The 17,769-nt window shown below is 40.7% G+C and overlaps 1 protein-coding gene across 6 annotated transcripts; it reads left to right on the top strand.

Annotated features, from left to right (window-relative positions):
* The first annotated feature begins 4,824 nt into the window (after positions 1 to 4,824).
* Positions 4,825 to 16,038, top strand: RNF6 (ring finger protein (C3H2C3 type) 6). Of its 6 annotated transcripts, none has more exons than XM_011999957.1 (5): positions 4,825 to 4,884; positions 6,585 to 6,667; positions 8,237 to 8,447; positions 9,906 to 10,001; positions 13,214 to 16,038. In XM_011999957.1, the coding sequence occupies exons 2-5, from the start codon at positions 6,638 to 6,640 to the stop codon at positions 14,980 to 14,982; spliced, it is 2,106 nt and encodes a 701-aa protein (XP_011855347.1). In that variant the 5' UTR covers positions 4,825 to 4,884; positions 6,585 to 6,637; the 3' UTR covers positions 14,983 to 16,038. The 6 variants fall into 6 exon arrangements, with proteins under 6 accessions (XP_011855347.1, XP_011855343.1, XP_011855342.1 ...); XM_011999953.1 differs by lacking the exon at positions 4,825 to 4,884 and adding an exon at positions 5,591 to 6,133 and having other exon boundaries at positions 9,924 to 10,001; positions 13,214 to 16,035; XM_011999952.1 differs by lacking the exon at positions 4,825 to 4,884 and adding an exon at positions 5,591 to 6,133 and having other exon boundaries at positions 9,909 to 10,001; positions 13,214 to 16,035.
* Positions 16,039 to 17,769: the final 1,731 nt, after the last annotated feature.

Genomic DNA, 17,769 nt, shown 5'->3' with positions numbered 1-17,769 from the left:
CCCATGTCACCTGCTACTGTTGTACCAATGCCTCTCCCTAAACTCATTGCTATGGCCTAGGGGAGTTCCCCATGAACAGTTGACAACAAAGGAAAAACTCCAAGCTTGGATCCTGGATGGTCAGCTGGGTGTGGATGCAAGCTGGAAATACCTGCTGCAGCACTGCTGCCCCACTCAGGGGTGATTCTGAAAGAGATGAAAGGGAAAGCATCCCATTTGGCAGAGCTTCAAGCAATGCATTTAGTCATCGACTTTGGACACAGAAGTATGTTGCCCATATACTCATGGACAATGACAAATACGAGCTTCACTTGTTGGGCAAGGGCCTGGAAGAAGGAAGACTGGGAAAAGCTGGAGAATAGGCAGGTAAATAGACTTATGGGAGGCGGCACATAGTATAAGGACCTTTTAGTACATAATGTCCATTAGAAAGTTTCCACTGCAGAAGAGGCATCAACCAACTGTGTAGACAGGATGTCTAGGCCAGCAGATATTCGGCAGCCTCTGTCTGTGGCCACCCCAGTTCTTGCACAAGGGGCCCATAGATGGAGTAGCCATGGTAGCAGAGGCGGGGGCCGTTCATGGGCCCAACAGCTTGGACTCTCTCCAAAGCTGATAAAACTACGTCTGCTATTGAATGTCTGACTTGTTTGCAGCAGGGACCAACACTGAGTGCTCAAGAATACCAAACAGCTACTGGGTGGCAAGTTGATTACATTGGGTCCTTCTAGCCTGGAAAGAGTCCCATTTCATCAGGACTGGGTTTGACATATATTCCCAGTACAGGTTTGCTTTTCCTGCCTACAGTGCTTCAGCCAGTACCATTACTGAAGGACTTACAGAATGTCAGACAGTCTGACACAGGATCTCACGTAACACTGCCTCAGACCAAGGGTCTCACTTTCCAGCAAGAAGGTATAGTGTTGGGCACCTGACCAGAGGATCCACTGGTCATACCACATACCATACCACTTGGAAGCTATCAAATTGATAGAGTGGAGCAATGGCCAATTGAAGGCATGGCTGAAATTCCATCTTGGAAATAACCCCTTGTGAGACTGGAGCGTTATCCTTCAGGATAATGCAAATATACTCCTTAAACCAATGGCTGGTAGATGGTGCTGTGTCCACAGTAGATAGAATACGTGGATCCAGTGATCAAGGGATAATCAGGTCCTATACTCAGAGGTGGGATGCTTTCATCATAGGACACAGTGAGAGTCCCACTAAACTGAAAGCTATGGCTGCTCTCTGATCGCTGTGGGCTCTTAGTGTTGGAAGACCTGCAAGCAAACCATCAGAACAAGGTGGAGGCTGCTGCTACATAATTAGACCAAAGAGGAATACATTGGGTACTCAGGAGATCCAATAGGGGCATTTCTTGGTATTCCCGTGCCTAGTTGTAACTGTAAATGAATAAGTACAGCCACCACAGCCTGGTAAGAGCATGATAACTGGGGTCTGAAACCCCTCAGGGACGAGTGCCTGGTTCAATCCATCAGTCAAGCCACCTGCACCAGCAGAAGTGCTAGCGGAGGTGGAGGGGAATCTAGAAAGGGTAGTGCAGGAGGGAGATAATGAGTATCAGTTATGGCCTTGGAACCAGCTGCAGCAGCAGGGGCTGTAGTTTGTCCCAATACCCTTGTCTTTTAAAAATTTCCCAGAAATTGGGATTAGAAACTGCTCAGATGGAGAAACTTAACACGAGAAGCAAATGATCTCAACAAGACAAAGCGTGGACCGTAGTGAACGTTTTTTGTTTCCTGCCCAAATCCACTCTATAAGCTTATGCATCTGTACTCCAGCTGCTAGGAGTGTTGGCTAACAATTTCAGCTGCCTTCTTCTCTCGAGAATTTCCCTTGGCTAAAACAGGAGCCACCTCACGCATGAGGTTCTGCTGCAATCCTGCCCCTGAAGATCTCACCCAGTGATGGACGGGCATGTATGTACAAAGAGCTGGCTTTGTCGGCCAGCACTTGGTGGTGAATTTCGTGGGATCAGTGGAGGCTCATTCTTGTTTCCTTGTCCTCCTGGCCAGTCCTGCTTCCTCTATCCCCTTCTCCAGAGTGCGCTGTCCTAATAAAACACTTCATAAGAATCCTTGTCTCAGGCTTCATTTCTAGATAACCTGATCCAAGACCATCTCTGGCCTAATTAAGACCCAGGTTATCAGGAGTGTCCTTGAGGGTTGTTTTCACATGCAGAAAAGGATTCTTCCGAAGTTTCTCTCGAGGAATGAAATACTGAGACATGCTACAACACGATGACCCTTGAAAACATTATGCTAAGTGAAAGAAACCAGACACAAAAGACCACGTGACATAGAATACCATTTGTTTGAAAGGCTCAGAATAGGCAAATTCAGAGACAGAAAGTACGTTAGTGATTGCCAGGGGCTGGGAATAGGGTGGAGTAGGAATAAGGGTAACTGTTAATAGGTGTAGCGTTTCCTTTGGGGTGATGAACATGTTTTAAAATTAGATTGTGGTGAATGCTGCGCAACTCTGATTATACTAAAAACTACTGGATTATATACCTTAAATGGGCAAATTTTATAGTATGTGAATTATATCTCAATAAAGCTGCTAAAAGAACTATGAGGAAATAAAGAAAATATTCTTTAAAAAAAATTTGCCTTAAACAGTTAATATTCAGCTTATTAGTTCCAAATTCAATGTCCTAGTTATACCTTAGGCTTTTACATTTGGTTCACAGCTCTTATTATTCTAGGGGTAAGCATAGTAAATCTTTTTGTTTTTGTTTTTTGTTTGAGACAGAGTCGCCAGGGTGGAGTGCAGTGGCACGATCTTGGCTCACTGCAACCTCCGCCTCCTGAGTTCAAGCGATTCTCCTGCCTCAGCCTCCCAAGTAGCTGGGACTACAGGTGTGTGCCACCATGCCTGGCCAATTTTTGTATTTTTAGTAGAGACGGAGTTTCACCATGTTGACCAGGATGGTCTTGATCTCTTGACCTCATGATCTGCCCGCTTTGGCTTCCCAAAGTGCTGGGATTACAGGCGTGAGCCGCCGTGCCTGGCCAAGTATAGTAAATCTTAACAGTCATTTGGAATTAGCCTTTCACTAACTTTCAATCTCATTCACATACTTATTTAATTATCTTCAAACCAACATTTTAAACTGTATTTATAAATTTAATATTTTATCTCATTCACAAGTACTTCAAATGTTAAATTTAATTCCTTCTTGAAATCTTACACAATAATTTTTAAACCAATAATAAGACAATATGGCGAGCCTAAATTTCTCTTTGCTGTTCCGATGCCATCCATAAACTTAGTAAGATTTCAACTTAAACTTAAAAACTTGAAATCGAGTGCTCCATTTTGTTTTAAATTGTAATTAAGGCTGTTGTTTTATGAAGCCAAAATCTCTTAAACATGACAAGTACATAATTTACCAGATATACAGAAAATCCTTTTAATCTTATGGTTTTAATTATTTTACACCTTTTTATTTCTAATTGTAAAAAGTGCAGGAGTTACATGAGGCATACACACTTAAAAAGGCCAGGTACCAATCCAATAAACAGAAATTAATTAGACCAGAGACCTTGGCAGGTCCTGAGACCCAGAGTAGATATCCAGAATGATTCAGCTGTCTATTCCAGCTATTGTATCTAAGGCCCTCTTGGGAGTAATTTTTTCTTGGACTACAAAAACTGAAGCAAGGTGTTGGATTCAAGTTACAAACATTACCTGACTCTCTACTCACAAAAACCTGCAGCTTCCTACCTGGTAAATCACTTGACTGGATTTTTATTTACACATTTTTATAATTTTTTTTTATTCTTAGGGTACATAATAGGAAATAGGAAAAATAGGAAGAGACACAAATGTCTTTCCCACTTAACATGTAAAAAGTATTTGCACTTGGATTATTGCATTTGATTGCACTCTCCAAAATTCACATAGATATTAAAAATGATTTCTACTTATTTTCTATGATACGTGTTCACAATATCTGAAGTCGTTGCACTATGTGCATTAATCCTGTTTGCCAAAAGATTGCACTTTTCTCTGCTCATACATGCAGTAGGCTGAGGAGAATGTTCTGCCAGGTGCTGTGCTCAGTTCTGGGATTACAACAATGAATAAGACCATTTGTTCACACTTAAGGAGTTCAGACTCTAGGTAGGAGAAACCTAAAATGAGAAAATCATTGCAAGTATTTGCTCAATGACTCTTTTTCCATGGGAAAAGAGGGCAAGGACTTCATTCTGTGAGGACGTGACTGTTTGATTCAGTCTGTATTACCAACACCTAATACATAGTCACACTATTTGTTAAATACATGAATACATGTTAAAATGGGTTTATATAGAGGGAGTATGGGAGCCCCCAAAGGGTTTGAGGGTGAGATAAGGGTGTTACCTCAGAGGTATCAGGAAAAATTCCTTAAAGATGAGAACTGAGCTGAGTTTTGGGAGACAGAGAAAATTAGGTAAAAGTGGAGTTGGGGGTTGCGTAGGAGTTCCCGTATCTTGTGGCGGAACTTCCAGCAGTTTCAGAGTGCCAAGACATCAGTCTGTCAATGTAAGCAGCGGAGAGACCTGGAAGGACTTTCTAGGCTGTTTTATATATTTCCATTTTAGTATCCATATCCATATGCTTATTTTAAAAACTTGTCCATAGATCCTTACTACACTGGTAGCTCACTGATGCTAAGGACTGCCCAGCATAATAATGGGAATATGGTAGTTCCTCAAAAATTAATGCAGAAATGAAATAACAAACGGGAGAATGACAAGTAACGGCATTGTGAGCACTCTCCAGTGATGAAGTCATCTGGATAGCGGGGATGTGAGGAAGGGGGCCTATACCAGGTTAGACGGAGACCTACTCAGCATATTAACTAATGGTGAGGCAAGTTCAGTAAGCCTCACATCTCAGAAATAAAATCAGAGAGAGAATGTTGGGAGTTTCAAACTGCTTTCCTAGCGAGAAGGTGAAAAAACACAAATGTAGTGGGGTGCAGTGCCTCATGCCTGTAATCCCATTTTGCTGAGGTGGGAGGATTGCTTGAGGCCGAGTACGAAACCAGCCTGGGCAACATAGCGAGACCCCTGTCTCTACAAAAGAAAAAAATGTGAAATTAGTGGCAAGCGCCTGTAGTTCCAGCTACTGGGAGGAGGAGGGAGGAACGCTGGAGGCTGCAGTGAGCTACGATCGCTCCACTGCACTCCAGCCTGGGCGACAGGGCGAGACCTCTTCTCAAATAGAGATAGACAGACAGACTTCAGAATGTATTAGGGTTTGTAATTTCCAGGTTCCAACGAACAGCAAGGGAAAGGGCCTGGCTGGGTAGTACGTTACACCCGGAAGTAAAGGGAAGAATACACCTTTGGGTGCACTTTGTAGTCTGGCTGGCAAACAAGCAACACCGACGCGTAGAGTTAAGTGCTGGGACTTCCCAAGCCTGGAAAGCAAGCTGTGTCTCTGCGACTACGCGGCTGCCACCAGCGCTGAGCGGCCGGGTATTTGGCCTCGAGGAGGAGGCACTGTAAGGGCGGCGCGGAGAGGGCGGAACGCGGGACGCAGGCACCCTAGCTCCCGACGGACGCAATTTTCAGTCGCACGGGCGAGCTCCGGTGCGAGCTCCGGGCCGGCTGCGGAGCGACTCCCCTCCGCCGAGTGGGCGGCCTGGCTGTCTGGAAAGGGCTGGGGCTTGCCGTTCCGCCCGCGGAGCATCCTCCCCAGCTGGACGACCCCACGCTGCAGCACGGGCTTCCGGCTTCTCTCCTCAGTGGCCAATTCGAGGGCACAGCGGGCTCCGGAGGCGCGGCGGCAAGCCTATCCCACCTGCTAGCCACAGCCTTCAGCACCCGAGAGAACCGCCGTCCGCGGCACACTTTTTCCGGGGAGGAGGCGGAAGGCCCGGGACTTGGAGGACAGGTGGGTTCGAGAGAAAGATCTGGTCCCACCACTACTTCCTGGAGACGCCGGGGAAAGCAGGCCATCCTTCGAGCCACCCATCTCTTCTCCGATTGGTTAACTGCCCTCTTAATGCGCTCCGCTGGCTGGGGATTGGCTGGGATGCACCGTCTATCACCTGCTTCCCTGTGGGAATCTAGGTCGCTAAGGGAAGCGTTACTTGAGGCTGGGTTGGGAAGAGGTTGGTTGGGCCCCTTGAGCCCACTCTGTTTATCATACTGGGGATCGTCCCCCGGCGCGAGCTTCCGTCCCAACGGCCAGGAAAGAAACCAGTAGCGGGACGGAGGGCGGGGGTGGCAAGAAAGTCAAGGTTTAGAAGTAAGCCAGAGACGCCTAACCCTGGTAACATCCGAATGGGAACGGGATAGGAAGGAAGGCCTTTGAGAGAGGAGGCGTAAACCCAGGAGCAGTGACATTGTAGGACGAAAGGCCTAAGTTTGTTGCGGAAGGTAGGGGCCTTGCGGGAGGTGTTCATGACCTAATTGTATGGGGATCTAATTTTCTAGATGTGTCTAACAAAATCCACTGGAGAATTTGCTTTGGCTTTGCAGCAGAGTGGGGAGACTCCCACCCGTTCCTGGCCTTCAAAGAGACAGTTTATTGAATTATTCACCTCTCTTTTATTGCTTCAGATGGGCAACTCTCAAAAAAGGCACAAACAATTGAAGGATGGATACCATGGCATATGGTAAAAGCATGTCGAAAGGAAAATAAGGTATTCGCTTTGTTTTCATGGTGATTAATTGTATAAGAAAATTACCTTTAAGGAGAAGCTGTTACGTTTTAAATAATATTAGGGTAGCTTGATTTTATGATAGGTTTCTGTAAAGTTATTTATTACAAAAATCCTATTATTGCTGTACCTACGAAATATGCTCTTTGCTAATTACGGTCCTAATCTGAAGATAGAAATCTTGAGTTTTTAGTAGTGTTAATTCGTATTTGAGTGGATAATGTTACTAGGTCATTTGTTCAAAATGACAAAATAACCACAGTGAAAAAAATCCTTGAATTTGTAATTTAGTGTTACAGGTGAAATTGAATAGTTGCTTACTCCTACAGTGTTTTAGACTTGTAGGCTAATTTCACCTTATATTTAAAGCAGCTTGCTTATTAAACACCTGGTGTATTTCGAGAGGCGGAGTTGCACAGTTGCTTCACTGGTAGCCTAGCCATTTGAGCCTCCAGCCTCTACTGAATCAGGTGCTGTATCACTCATACCCTTTAGTGACATGCCAGAGGTTGTTGAGGAATAGTTTATTTCATCTGTAGAACACCCAAATTAGCTCTTAACAGCAGACCTGGTCCTACCCTGGAAAACTCTAATCAAGGATTGGGGATGAGATTTGGGCATCTGGATTTTTAAAAATGTCCTTAAGTGAGTTTGAGAACCATTGCTTTAGTGTGACTTACTAAATAGATATGTTTAAGAAATTTTAAAGTATTTATGAAACAAACATCTTTCTCCCTTGATTTCCTTATCGTTTAAAAGCGAGCTTCTCAGGAGTGACATTTAAATATAATTCAAAAATAGTGTTTTCTTAGGCAAAGTTAGGAACTTTCACTGGCACTCTGAAACTCCTGGGACTAACCATTCCAGGCTTAAGGATGAGGCTTGTTATGGGGAGATACAAAGTGCTCTGATGCACTTTCACAATCCTTGAGCCATACATGATGTCTTGTTTCCTGTTGAGTTTCAAAGTCTTCCTGGTAGGCTTTAATGAGAGATCACCTCCCAGTCTGTTCAGTAGATATTAATTAGGCTAAATGATTTTTACCTCAACAAAGTGCAGTGGGGGATAATATTACATTCATGAGCCTTATTTTGGAAAGAATACCTGGCTGAAAATAAATGTAAATTATATCATCCCAATATCCCTTTGCTCATTAAGTGAAGAATGTGCATAATTCAAGCCTAAAATTTGTAATTAATGTGAAGTATCCAGATACTGAAACATAAATGAGGACTTCTGGATCAACTTTTCCAGATCATTAGCCGGGTCAAAAATGAGATAATCACTATGGTATTCAGGCATGAGCATTGTGTGGTAAACCCAAATCCAGTCTGACTTAATGGCTTTAGGCAAAGAAGTAGCTCCAATTGTGTTGTATTTCCTAGAAGTTGTTTTTCATTTTATATGTAAGGTTCTCACTGCAAGACTTGGCAAATACAGTATTTGGGTAGGGGACAACATTTAAAAATTAAAAACTGTAAGTTATAAATACAAAGCCAAATGTGGTCCATGACTTAACACCTTGAATTTTGTTTATATTGTTTGAACAGAAAGCCAGGAATCTCAGGATGAATCAATCTACATCTAGATCAGATGGTGGCAGTGAAGAAAGCTTATCTCAAGACCACAATCATCATGAAAATGAGAGAAGATGGCAGCAAGAGCGTCTCCACAGAGAAGAGGCCTATTATCAGTTTATTAATGAACTCAATGATGAAGATTATCGGCTTATGAGAGACCATAACCTTTTAGGCACCCCTGGTAAGAGATCGGTAAAAGAGGAGACACCTTTTTCCATCATTAGGTGGAAGGATTTCAAGATAAGGAGAATTGGTATTCTTTTTCCCTGTTTCTCTTTATGAAAATATAGTATATTGTTTTGGTGAGTTTAAGAACTTTTTAGTGTAATAAAGTAGAAAATCCCTGGCTTCTGTATTTTATAAGGTGAAAATATGGGACATGGAGCACTGTTACACAAATGCCAAACTAAGAAACAGGTTAATGTACATAATGGTGTTAAGTATTTACATATATGGTCCTATTTGTAATTTTTATACAAATAAAATATGACTTGGCCGGGTGTGGTGGCTCACGCCTGTAATTCCAGCACTTTGGGAGGCCAAGGTGAGTGGATCACCTGAGGTCAGGAGTTTGAGACCAGCCTGGCCAATATGGTGAAACCCCATCTCTATTGAAAATACAAAAAATCAGCCGGGCGTCGTGGTGCGTGCCTGTAATCCCAGCTACTTGGGAGGCTGAGACAGGAGAGTTGCTTGAACCTGGGAGGCAGAGGTTGCAGTGAGCCGAGATCATGCCACTGCACTCCAACCTGGGCAACAGAGCAAGGCTCCATCTCAAAAAAAAATTGACTTAAAACCCAATTTGAACTCTTTTGGGGTATTATAATTTATTCAGCTGAATTAATAACTCCCCCCAAAGCCCAATGTGTTCCATAAAGTTTTTTACAAATGAACTAATGGAAATTTGTATATTTATATATTGTGTGTTTTTATATTGATGATCCATATACTGAAGTATTGGGGATAAAATTAAAGTAAAGATGTGAAGTTTTCTCTATAAATGCTCCGTTAATTTCTTTTTAACTGACAAAAATCCACAGAGTTATTGCTTATAGATTCCTGAGTGTATCAACTGGCAGCACTTTACCAACTATTCAAATTAAATCTTTTTTTGTTTTGTTTTGTTTTTTTGAGACGGAGTCTCCCTCTATCCCCCCACTGGAGTGCAGTGGCGCGATCTCGGCTCACTGCAAACTCCACCTCCCAGGTTCACACCATTCTCCTGCCTCAGCCTCCTGAGTAGCTGGGACTACAGGCGCCCGCCACCGTGCCCGGCTAATTTTTTGTATTTTTAGTAGAGACGGGGTTTCACCATGTTAGCCAGGATGGTCTCGATCTCCTGACCTCAGGTGATCCACCTACCTCAGCCTCCCAAAGTGCTGGGATTACAGGCGTGAGCCACCGTGCCTGGCTATTCAAATTAATCTTGTTTTAATAATTTTTAATACAAGATTAATAAATGAAGCACAACCGAATTGATGTGCGTCGGTACAAGTTTTTAACTGTCTTCAATTTATGGAACATATGAAAGTAATAAGACATTTGTCTAATATAGGTTACTAAAGATTAGTCTACCCTTCATGAGGTCTCGTAAAACTTAATTCAGAATTCTTAAATGAGCAATTTTTCATTGTTTTAGGAGAAATAACATCAGAAGAACTGCAACAGCGGTTAGATGGCGTCAAGGAACAGCTAGCATCTCAGCCTGACTTGAGAAATGGAACGAATTACAGAGGTACTATGGAGTCCTTTCCATAAGGAACAGGCTTGATTGGAGGACTTGCAGAAATGAAATTCTTAGACCTTGTATAGTATGTTTGTCTTCAGTTTTTTCCAGTTTTAATGTGATACTCATTCAGATCATATGTATATGAGTAGTAAAGCAGTATGGTTAGGCAGTATAGGACAGAGGAGTGAATGCAAAGATGTCTTAAACACACAGATTGCCTTCAGAGAACTTTATGAAATAATATACAATTAAGTTAATTCCCACCATAGTTATTTTTAATCTTGGAATGTAGACACTACTTGTTCTAAAGTGGTATTTCTCAGCTTCTAAAAATTTGTATATAGAACCGTGTAGAAAGACTGAGTTAGGAAACCTGTTTCTATTTCTTTGTTCTGTTTGATGGTTTACATATAAAAAGTTCTTATAAAGAAAGTACTGTAAAAGAGCTTCAAACTAAATGAAGTATGCACAGTTAAAAGTAAAAGCCACTTTTATGTTCCTCTTAACCAGTTCTTCTTCCCTCCTCAGAGGTATTTATTAGTAGTTTCACATATTATGTCAAAATCATTGTGTTAGTTACCATGAAGTCGTATAAAAACCCCAAAATGCAATGGCTCAATAAGCAAGAAGTTTCTTACTTAACAGTCCGGGGAAAGAAATCCTCCTAGAATCCACTCAGCTAACAGAATGGTTCTGCAACTGTGCTGTTCAGTACAGTAGCTGCTAGCCACATGTGACTATTTAAATGGAAATTAATTAAAATTAAATAAAATTTAAAATTTAGCTCATCATTCATACTAGCCACATTCAGGTGCTTAATAGTCACATGTGGCTAGTGGCTTCTGTACTGGACAGCACGAATACAGAACATACTCATTCCTTGAGACAGTTTTATGGGTCATCACTGCTCCAGGGTACCATTTGTATGATCTGGCTAAGTCACAACCATATCTAGGTTCTAGCTGGTAGGAAGGAGGTCCAGGCACTAGCCTGAGAGTAGGATGTATTGCTTACTCTCCCATTCCATTCATGAGAACTTAGTCTCATGGCCATACCTAACTGCCAGGCTGTCCACATGCCCATTTCCAATGCTTTTGCAATGGAAGAAGAGTAGGGTAGATTTGACTAGGTACTTGGCAAACTCTTTCACATGCACCATCATCGCTACACTTAATCAAAAGTTAATCAAAAAAGGAAGTAGCATTTAAAATAATTCATGTTCACCTGCCTTTTACTCATATCTTTTTCCAAACAAATGGAAAGTAGACATTAACACATTTTATTCTTTGTGTTTAGATATGTGAGTTGTACTATATAGATACGATAATTAATACTGATACGTTTGAATGGAAAATGTACTCATCAAATATAAAACAGGTCATCATCTTTGGAATATGACTCAGTTGCTGTTTATTTTATTGGCATCAACAGCTGATTAATAGCTTCAACTTCAACATTTTAAAAAGTCTTATGAGAGATTGCAGGAATGAAATGAAATCAGAATGATGTCATGTAATAGCTGTTTTATTTATTTATTTATTTATTGAGAAGGAGTCTCGCTCTGTCACCCAGGCCGTAGTACAGTGGCACAATCTTGGCTCACTGCAACCTCTGCCTCCCGGGTTCAAGCAATTCTCCTGCCTCAGCCTTCTGAGTAGCTGGGATTACAGTTGCACACCACCATGCCTGGCTAATTTCTTTGTATTTTTAGTAGAGACGGGTTTTTACCATGTAGGTCAGGCTGGTCTTGAACTCCTGACTTTGAGATCCACCTACCTTGGCCTCCCAAAGTGCTGGGATTACAGGTGTGAGCCACTGCGCCCGGCCTATAATAGCTATTTTTGAGTAGAACAAACTTTGAAGTTGAAGTTTGTGTAGTTAATGTGTTGATGCTTTTTATTAAGTTTAGTACTTTATATAATCTCTACTGGTTATAAATGGGAAATTTAAGCTTGGCACAGTGGCAGTATCTTAGTCAAAGAAGTTTATGTGTGACACATTTACTTCTAAATTGATTAATTGAGCAATATTAATTGAAAGTCTGATTTATACCAGATACTGTTGTAGAGGCTGGAGATGTTAACAGTGACTAAAACTACAAAAATCTTTGTTTTCTTGGAGCTTACGTTCTAAATGAATAGAAAATGTATTTTATTATGTATAACAGCTAACATTTATGGGGTGGCTTTTTATGTGCCAGATATTATGCTAATTATGTTATATATAGCATCTTATTTTATCCTCAGGATAACCCTATGAGATTGATTCTATTATTATCTCCAGTTTATAGACAAGGATCGGCCATAGAGACCTTAAGTAACTTGCCTAGTTTCTCAGCTTCACACAAAGACAAGTACAGTAATGTGGTTTTAATGTTATATTCAGAAACTCACGTTTCTTGATACGTACATTTTTGGCAGCACCTGAGAAATAGGAAAAATTTCTAAGATTACGGAAATACCTAGTTGCAAAAATGACTGAGTTGACTTTTCCAGAAAGATTCCACAAATACAGGACAAATTTTACATAAAGTTTGTCATTGTATTTTATTGATCTTACTATATATTTTTTTTTTTTGAGACAGTCTCGCTCTGTCGCCCAGGCTGGAGTGCAGTGGCCGGATCTCAGCTCACTGCAAGCTCCGCCTCCTGGGTTTACGCCATTCTTCTGCCTCAGCCTCCCGAGTAGCTGGGACTACAGGCGCCCGCCACCTCGCCCGGCTAGTTTTTTGTATTTTTTGGTAGAGACGGGGTTTCACCATGTTAGCCAGGATGGTCTCGATCTGCTGACGTCGTGATCCGCCTGTCTCGGCCTCCCAAAGTGCTGGGATTACAGGCTTGAGCCACCGCGCCCGGCCGATCTTACTATATTGATAGAGCAGTTTAAATGTAAAATTTTGGTAGTGGATATATTTCTCATTTGCCTTAGTATTTTGCTAGTAATGGGCAGATAGAAAGTAAGAATGAGGATTTCTCCATAGCGTTGCATAAATAGTATTTAATACTTTGTAATTATGTAAATAGTAATTTAATTTTTATAATATGCTTATAGTATATATACTTTTCTTTTAGAAAGTTGTCTTTTTACCATCTTTTATTCATTAAAATCCACAGCTCTTCTTTAATTTATTACAAACTTTGTTGTTCTTACAAGTTTTCAATAAAGCTGTAAGATGTGTCTTAGGAATTGACCTTAAGTTGATTTTCTTTGCTTTCTAGACTCAGAAGTCCCTAGAGAAAGTTCACATGAAGATTCTCTTCTAGAATGGTTGAACACCTTTCGGCGCACAGGAAATGCAACTCGAAGTGGACAAAATGGGAACCAAACTTGGAGAGCTGTGAGTCGAACAAACCCGAACAGTGGAGAGTTTCGGTTTAGTTTGGAAATCCACATAAATCATGAAAATAGAGGATTTGAAATTCATGGAGAAGATTATACAGACATTCCACTTTCAGATAGTAACAGAGATCATACTGCAAATAGGCAACAAGGGTCAACTAGTCCTGTGGCTAGGCGAACAAGAAGCCAAACCTCAGTGAATTTCAGTGGTAGTAGTTCCAACATTCCAAGGACTAGGCTTGGTTCAAGGGGGCAAAATCCAGCTGAAGGATCTTTCTCAACACTGGGAAGGTTAAGAAATGGAATTGGGGGAGCAGCTGGCATTCCTCGAGCTAACGCTTCACACACTAATATCAGTAGTCACACAAACCAATCAGGTGGTAGTGAACTCAGGCAAAGGGAGGGGCAACGGTTTGGAGCAGCACATGTTTGGGAAAATGGGGCTAGAAGTAATGTTACAGTGAGGAATACAAACCAAAGATTAGAGCCAATAAGATTACGATCTACTTTCAATAGTCGAAGCCGTTCACCAATTCAGAGACAGAGTGGCACTGTTTATCATAGTTCCCAAAGGGAAAGTAGACCAGTACAGCAAAGCACTAGAAGATCTGTTAGAAGGAGAGGTAGAACTCGAGTCTTTTTAGAGCGAGATAGAGAACGAGAACGCAGAGGTACTGCATATACCCCATTCTCTAATTCAAGGCTTGTGTCAAGAATAACAGTAGAAGAAGGAGAAGAATCCAGCAGATCCTCAACTGCTGTACGACGACATCCAACAATCACACTGGACCTTCAAGTGAGAAGGATCCGTCCTGGAGAAAATAGAGATCGGGATAGTATTGCAAATAGAACTCGCTCCAGAGTAGGGCTAGCAGAAAACACAGTCACCATTGAAAGCAATAGTGGGGGCTTTCGCCGAACCATTTCTCGTTTAGAGCGGTCAGGTATTCGAACCTATGTTAGTACCATAACAGTTCCTCTTCGTAGGATTTCTGAGAATGAGCTGGTTGAGCCATCATCAGTGGCTCTTCGGTCAATTTTAAGGCAGATCATGACTGGGTTTGGAGAACTGAGTTCTCTAATGGAGGCTGAATCTGAGTCAGAGCTTCAGAGAAATGGCCAGCATTTACCAGAGATGCACTCAGAACTAAGTAACTTAGGTACAGTTAACAACAGGAGCCAGCACAGGGAAGGTTCCTCTCAAGACAGGCAGGCCCAAGGAGTCAGCACTGAAATGCATGGTGAAAACGAGACCACCCAGCCTCATACTGGAAACAGTGACAGTAGGGGTGGCAGGCAGTCGCGAAATTCAAACAATTTAGTTGAAACTGGAACACTACCTATTCTTCGCCTTGCTCACTTTTTTTTACTAAATGAAGGTGATGATGATGATCGAATACGTGGTTTAACCAAAGAGCAGATTGACAATCTTTCCACCCGGCACTATGAGCATAACAGTATTGATAGTGAACTAGGTAAAATCTGTAGTGTTTGTATCAGTGACTACGTAACTGGAAACAAGCTCAGGCAATTACCTTGCATGCATGAATTTCACATTCATTGTATTGACCGATGGCTCTCAGAGAATTGCACTTGTCCAATCTGTCGGCAGCCTGTTTTAGGGTCCAACATAGCAAACAATGGGTAGAGTGATGAGATCTACTCAAATATTGTTTTTTAGTAGAACTGAATGTTCAAGTATTGTTTTGCTGAGTTATTTGTGATAAGCTAACCAGGATGAAAAATAACAGATTATATATAGTTTGAACTATTTTTTGTGTGCTTTTTTAAACTTGTTAAAAAGAAATTTATATAAAATTTAAAATACAAATGTTAAATTATCCAGAAATACAGAATAGTTAATATTGCTAGAACCAAATAACCTCTAAAATGTTTTTATTTTTGGTAATTTTGTCATGCTAAGCACTTTTGTATCTGCGCAATTCAGTAGGTTAAGAATCAATCTTCTTTTTCTTAATAGTACAGCAGACTTTAGTTTCAAGTTTCATAGGCTTAGTACTTATGTCTAGACATTTGTGTCTAAAGCTTTTCATTAACTTTTTATTTTAAGGACAGTATCTTTTCATGAAAGAGTATTTGGCTGAATGTTTGCTATATATGTTACTTGAAATGTTAAATTTAATATGCAGCATACCATAGGTGTATATATAGGTATGTAATTTTAAGATTAAAATATTCAGTCTACAAGTTTGGTTCTTATTTAAGCTTTTGGGCTAATACTGCATATAGCACAATGTTTAATATTGGCAAGATCATCTCAGAGAAAGGGGATTCAGATATAATTTTAAAATAGAGATAATTTACTGACGCGTCTCTGACAATCTAACTTATTAGACAGCAAGCAATATATAATACTGAAAAAGTATTCAGAAATGGAAAATTTAGATCCATATAGGTTATTTAACTTGTGTTCAGCCTTTTTGTAACTTTTTTGAAAGTGCAAACAATTCTTTGGATTATTAAATAAGGTATAGAATATGCATGGTTTCTCAAATCTAGTTTTAAAGTCTAAAAAAAGTCTATAAAGAATCAGATGCATAGATACTATGTTAAGTTTACTTGGAGGCTAAAAATCTCCAATGAAAACAAAACAAAAACCTTTAAGAGAATGTAGAGTTTATATAAACACAAAGTACGCATTGAAGATCTGTTTCTACCAATAAACATTAAAACAAAGACTGTATGTGAACTATTTTTTCTGTTGCTCCTCTGTGGTTTTTTCACCCCTGCTAATATTTCATACTAGATGCCAGGCAGTGTTATGGGATAGAGTATTCCCCAGACGACAGACAAAAGTCCCTGGCTTCATGGAAAAGATATATTTGCTCTTAGAAACTGAAAATCAATTGATAAAGTGGATTATTATTCTTACTTTCATATTTGCTTATTAATATATGACAGGGTTTTCTTGTGGTGATACCGCTTGGGCAAAATCACAAGAACAGTACTTAAGGCCAGATTCTGTGAGATTTAGAAATATCTCCACATTTAATTTTCCTTTCTGACTGGTGACTATATTTGATTCATTAGGTTAGATTCATGCCCAGGAATGTTAAGGAGTGCATTTAACGCATGGAGTAAAAGGTTTTCATAAAAGTTGTGACTTTGTTTGGAGTAAATTATTTACATAGGTCAGTTTGAGGACATAAAGCTGGGAAGGTTGATCGATCAGATTTGAAGGCTTTACATAGCAAACTAAGGACTTTTAATCTTACCTTATAGAGATGTTAGGTGTCTCTTGATTTTAGTGGCAGAGGGTAAGATCGTTTTCCATGGCCCAGGAAGATGGGTCTGCTACAGCATATAGAACACACTGGAATGGAGAGAGAGAGGAAGCACAGAAACCAGTAAGAGCACTATTGTGATGAAAGACGTCACTATTTGTATTGCCAGTTATCATCAGTTGTCTCACCTAGAACGATGGCAATGAAACGGAAAGGAAAGAGAAGGGTGTAAAAATGTTGTTTTTTAAAAAAAAGACATTGGTGAAACAGAAAGGAAAGAGAAGGGTGTAAAAATGTTGTTTTTTTAAAAAAGACGTTATTTGGTCTCTAGTTCAGTATGAAGAGGTAGAAGAGAGTCATATATTCACAGATGAAGAGAGAATCACCTAGGTGGAGGAGGGAGAGCTAGCACAAATTACCTTTATAAGGTATGCCAATTTAAACATCTTGAACATAGCTTAATTCATACATCTCACTTATTTTAGTGTTACAATTTGCCCCCAGTATGAGGAGAGACTGAATCCAGCGTTTATTTTTTATTTTTATTTATTTATTTTGTTTGAGACAGAGTCTTACTCTGTTGACCAGGCTTGAGTGCAGTGGCGCAATCTCGGCTCAGTGAAACCTCTGCCTCCCGGGTTCAAGCGATTCTCCTGCCTCAGCCTCCTGAGTAGCTGGGATTAAAGACATGTACCACCACACCCGGCTAATTTTTTGTATTTTTAGTAGAGACGGGGTTTCACCATGTTGGCCAGACTGGTCTGGAACTCCTGACCTCATGATCTGCCCGCCTTGGCCTCCCAAAGTACTGGGATTAAGGGCCAGGTATGAGCCACTGCGCCTGGCCCGTTTATTTCTTATATGGAGTATTCCTTAGGAAGTTCTACCTCCCTGGGCCTGATGCAATAGGAACATTAGGAGGAGGACAAAGGAAGGGTGGAATGAAAAAGGAAGGTTACAGAAACAATAAAGGCATATTGATTCTTTGACTCAGTCCTTTGCAAGACATGATAGTGTTGCCAGCATGGAAAGAAATCCCATATAGGCATTTGAAACAGAAGTAGGTTGTGTTTTGTATGGAAAAATCCCCTGAAAACAACAGTACAGCTTAATGAATTTCATAAGTTGATAACCCAGTTGAGAATAAAAAAGGATATTCTTTAATATTTTCATTCATTTCCCAATAAACA

This window comes from Mandrillus leucophaeus, unplaced genomic scaffold (genome assembly GCF_000951045.1).
Source record: "Mandrillus leucophaeus isolate KB7577 unplaced genomic scaffold, Mleu.le_1.0 Scaffold61, whole genome shotgun sequence".
Lineage (NCBI taxonomy): Eukaryota > Metazoa > Chordata > Mammalia > Primates > Cercopithecidae > Mandrillus > Mandrillus leucophaeus.
The sequence above is the reverse complement of the archived record's forward strand: the minus strand, read 5'-3'. Positions and strand labels throughout refer to the sequence as shown.

Coding starts and splice junctions, on each gene's coding strand:
- RNF6 (XM_011999951.1), top strand. CDS start 6,025: ATGCGCTCCGCTGGCTGGGGATTGGCTGGGATGCACCGTCTATCACCT. Junction 8,448..9,905: donor TAACCTTTTAGGCACCCCTG/GTAAGAGATCGG, acceptor TCATTGTTTTAG/GAGAAATAACATCAGAAGAA. Junction 10,002..13,213: donor AAATGGAACGAATTACAGAG/GTACTATGGAGT, acceptor TTTGCTTTCTAG/ACTCAGAAGTCCCTAGAGAA.